Below are 3752 nucleotides of genomic sequence, written 5' to 3'. Positions count from 1 at the left end.
GACTCTATTGGCATTTACGCAGTAACACCACGTTTTGCAATTTGCATGTCTGTAGCTAGGGAAATGTGATCCGCTTCAACATTTGCTTCTTTATCTTGTTGGTAATGTTCTCTATCGAGATAAGTATTATGCAGGTGTTCCGTTGCATTGGTGCAACATTGGCAGTTGCCTTCATTTTCATGAGTGTGATGTTTGTAAGACTCACGAAGATCACTTGCATCTTGCGATGGCCTGCTAAATCGTATATTCATGGAATGAAAAATCCTTTGATTCACGCAGTAGCTTACTTTTTTGCTATTAGGATTACACTTGTAGTCATTCCACAATACATATATCTCACCGATATTTCCGTGTCCAAGTATTTACGATTGGGTGAGTGATTTCTGTTGTAGTGTTGGTTAAAAGAGTTTAAATGATTGATATTTTTTCTCTTTCTTCATTATTGCCTTTTTGGGGTCTTGCAGCATGCGAAGGCGGAGAAGTGGGATGTTATACTAGCCACTTAACATACTCTGTTCTCATACCTAACGTAAATCAAATGGAATGCTTTACACACAGTTGCAATGCGCCTAGCACAGTCCGGCAGTGCATGCGCCAAGGTTCTTGACTTCTGACCGTTTATCATTCTCTGTCTTTTAGGCTAATCAAAAGCTGTTGTTTTATGCATGAACTGTCTTTTTCCATGAAAGTCACAAGACTAAAACTCCTTGTGAATGGCTTCTCCACGAAAATCGTCGAAGTGTTCCCCGTCACTTTCTGTAGCAGCTGCTCTTGCAAGGAGCCAGAAGTTTGTATTTTTGGAGGTTGTGCTTGAACCGTTCTGGCTGAGTTCGGCGGCATTATGATCTTTTGCTTTCATCGTGTGTTGAATCAGTTTACTCTACAAGACTTTCTGCACACAGAACATACAGTTTAAGAATTCGGCAACATTTTAACAACCAATTCACCAGGAAACCAAATGGCAACCGTGGTTCGTGCCCGGGGTACATTCTTCACTCAGCAGCAAGCATACTTGCTAACACTATTAGAATTACCGATAATATAATTTATCAATAACCGAAAAAAAAATGTGAACACGTAAAGCTGTATGAGTAAAATATTATGAGCAAGTCTGCATAGTCATAATGAACAAAACATGTTTACCTGTGGTGACATCGTCAGGCCTTTCTGTGGGAACGTTTTCTTGCAGCCAGTCAGATACTGTATTAGCTCGAATAGGTAAAAGTGCAAGGTCATCTTTCTAGTGTTTCCACGGTGTCAGAAAGAGATCGCGTCATGGCAAAAGCTCGTCACTGCTTCAAGTACTCTTTGTGGTTGCTACTCTACGTTCAAGGAAAACATTAGTTCCTTCTGAAAAATAAAAAAATATTGAGTTAAATGCATACCTAAGGTGCAGGTACAATGGTAAATACTTGCCTACACGAGGCAAGACAAACTACAAAGATGATTCTACATTGTTAGTACCACAGTGAAGAGCAGAAAGAAAAACTTTAGTCAATTAAAACATTTCATTGTCGCTGCGCGACACTCGTCACAAAGAACCGCTTTGTCAGCATAACCTGCTAGTCTGCTAATTTACGAAAAGTTTCTAACACAGCATTTTGGAAAGGTGGCTCTTAAAATATAAACATCATTATAGCTTTTAACTTGCAAATGATTTGTTAAAATGTATATCACTCTCCTGAATAATCCCTATAATTTTCTAAATAAGCGGATGATGCCATGGGTTTTAGATACCATCTCCATGCAGAGAATTATACCTGTATTTAAATCATAAAAATTTTTGACAAGATCAACGAAACTAAGTTTTAATTTAGTTGATCACTTCCTGAATAATTTCTCTTGTAATTCTTTCAAAAAAATTGGGATTTAAGAGAACTGCCACCTCTATACAGACAATTGAATTTTAATCATGAAACGTATGACAGCGCGTCTTCACCGAATCGATAGTCTCCGAAAAAGGCCATCTCCAAATATGTGTCACCGAGTCGTGCCATTCCGCTCTTTAGCAGCATTCAAACCGAACTAGTTTCCATACTGCATAATTATCATAAGCAGAATAAGAAAGATTAAAATGTCGTCTCTTGTGTTTTGCTGGTTATATTTCTTCGTTCATGTTGTTGCTTCAATCAAAATATTGATGGTACTTGAAATTATCTGCTATCTGATTAAACGCTTGTGTGTTTTGTTTTATATCAGTTAATTTTATGTTGCAGCTAGGTTGTGAATGTCATTCAGTATTTTAAGCAGTTTGTTTATGGAACTAATAGGTGAACATGTCCTTTTCACTTGTTGGTAGAACTGAACTAGAGCAAGTATCCAGGAAGAGAACAAATGAATCCAATTTGTTGGAATATGCGAATCAGAACAGACATTCAGGATCGTTCAATGATGTTGAAATATGCGTAGGAAATGATCGTTTTCCTGCAAACAGGATGGTCTTGTCTTGCTTTTCATGTTATTTTGAAACAATGTTTAAAATTGAGATGAAAGAAAAATATGAGAGTTCCATTGAAATCAACTGTGTAGATGGAAATTCAATGAAAAGTCTGATTGAATTTATTTACACTGGAGACATTGATATCAACAACGAGAATGTTTGTGATTTGATTGCAGCATCCAATTACTTACAAATTGATGACGTGAAACAGTTTTGCTTTGATTTTGTGAATGAAGCTCTTAGTCCAAACAACTGTTTTATTGTTCTTGGTGTAGCAGAATACTTCCAAAACAATTCACTGAAAACTGAAAGTGTTGAAATTATTGCTAGAAATTTTGATACAGCATCAACTACAATTGAGTTTAAAAGCTTTAATGAAAAAGATCTGAGAAATTGCATTTTTAAACAAGATCGGTCCATTGTCAATGAAGCTTCAGTATTCACTGCCATATTGGGATGGATCAAACATGATGAAGGAAATCGTGCCAGTGAGTTTCCTGAGCTTTTAAAATTTGTAGATTTTTACAAACTTTCGCCAAAATTTCTTAAACATTTTGTTGCTACTGAAAATGTAGTCATGCAAAATTTTGAGCTTTGTAAAATGTGTGTTCAAGCACAAAACAAAGTGATTGATGATTTATTGCAAACAGACAAGAACACAAGAATATTGAGTTTAGGTGGAATGAAGACTCTCTCCAAAGTAACTGAAGTTTATAATTGCAATGATGAACCACCACTTACCTTCCCTGATTTACCAGATGGTCGACTGGGAGGTTGTGCTGTTGTAATGCGTGGCTGCTTGTATTATATTGGTGGAGAGAAACTTGACGGTAATAAAGATAAAAATGACATTCCGACATCTTCAGTTTGGCCAGTTGATTTATCTGACCAGGAGTTGAAATGGGAAGAAGTCAAATCAATGAGTAAAGAAAGGTCTATGATGGGTGCAACTGTTTTTGATTACAATCTAGTTGTTGTCGGCGATCAAGAGCCTGGGGAATATTATGCACCATTTTCTGATTCATAGCAAGACATACTTCCGTTGCAACAAAACAGAGAAGCAAACGCACTCGTTTCTTGTGAAGATCGTTTATATGCAATTGGTGGATATGGCAATGGTGAATATTTATCATCTGTTGAAAGTTTGAAAATTGGTGAAAGCAAGTGGAAAGAAATTGCACCATTGCATGATCAACGGCGATGGCTAGCAGCTGTCTGTTATGCTGAATTCCTGTATGCAGTTGGTGGACGAAGTGGTGATGGTTTGGAAACTGCACTAAGAAGTGTTGAAAGATATGATCCATCTTTGGAT

At 37.0% G+C, this 3752-nt stretch overlaps 1 protein-coding gene across 1 annotated transcript; it reads left to right on the top strand.

The window, feature by feature from the left end:
- Positions 1-2276: 2276 nt before the first annotated feature.
- Positions 2277-3467, top strand: LOC145776876 (kelch-like protein 25). Its single transcript, XM_082588095.1, has one exon. The coding sequence runs from the start codon at positions 2277-2279 to the stop codon at positions 3465-3467; it is 1191 nt and encodes a 396-aa protein (XP_082444221.1).
- The last annotated feature ends 285 nt before the right edge of the window (positions 3468-3752 follow it).

Source organism: Aplidium turbinatum, chromosome 9, assembly GCF_918807975.1.
Source record: "Aplidium turbinatum chromosome 9, kaAplTurb1.1, whole genome shotgun sequence".
In the NCBI taxonomy this organism is placed as follows: domain Eukaryota; kingdom Metazoa; phylum Chordata; class Ascidiacea; order Aplousobranchia; family Polyclinidae; genus Aplidium; species Aplidium turbinatum.
Note: the sequence above shows the minus strand (reverse complement) of the source record. Positions and strands in the feature narration are given on the sequence as shown.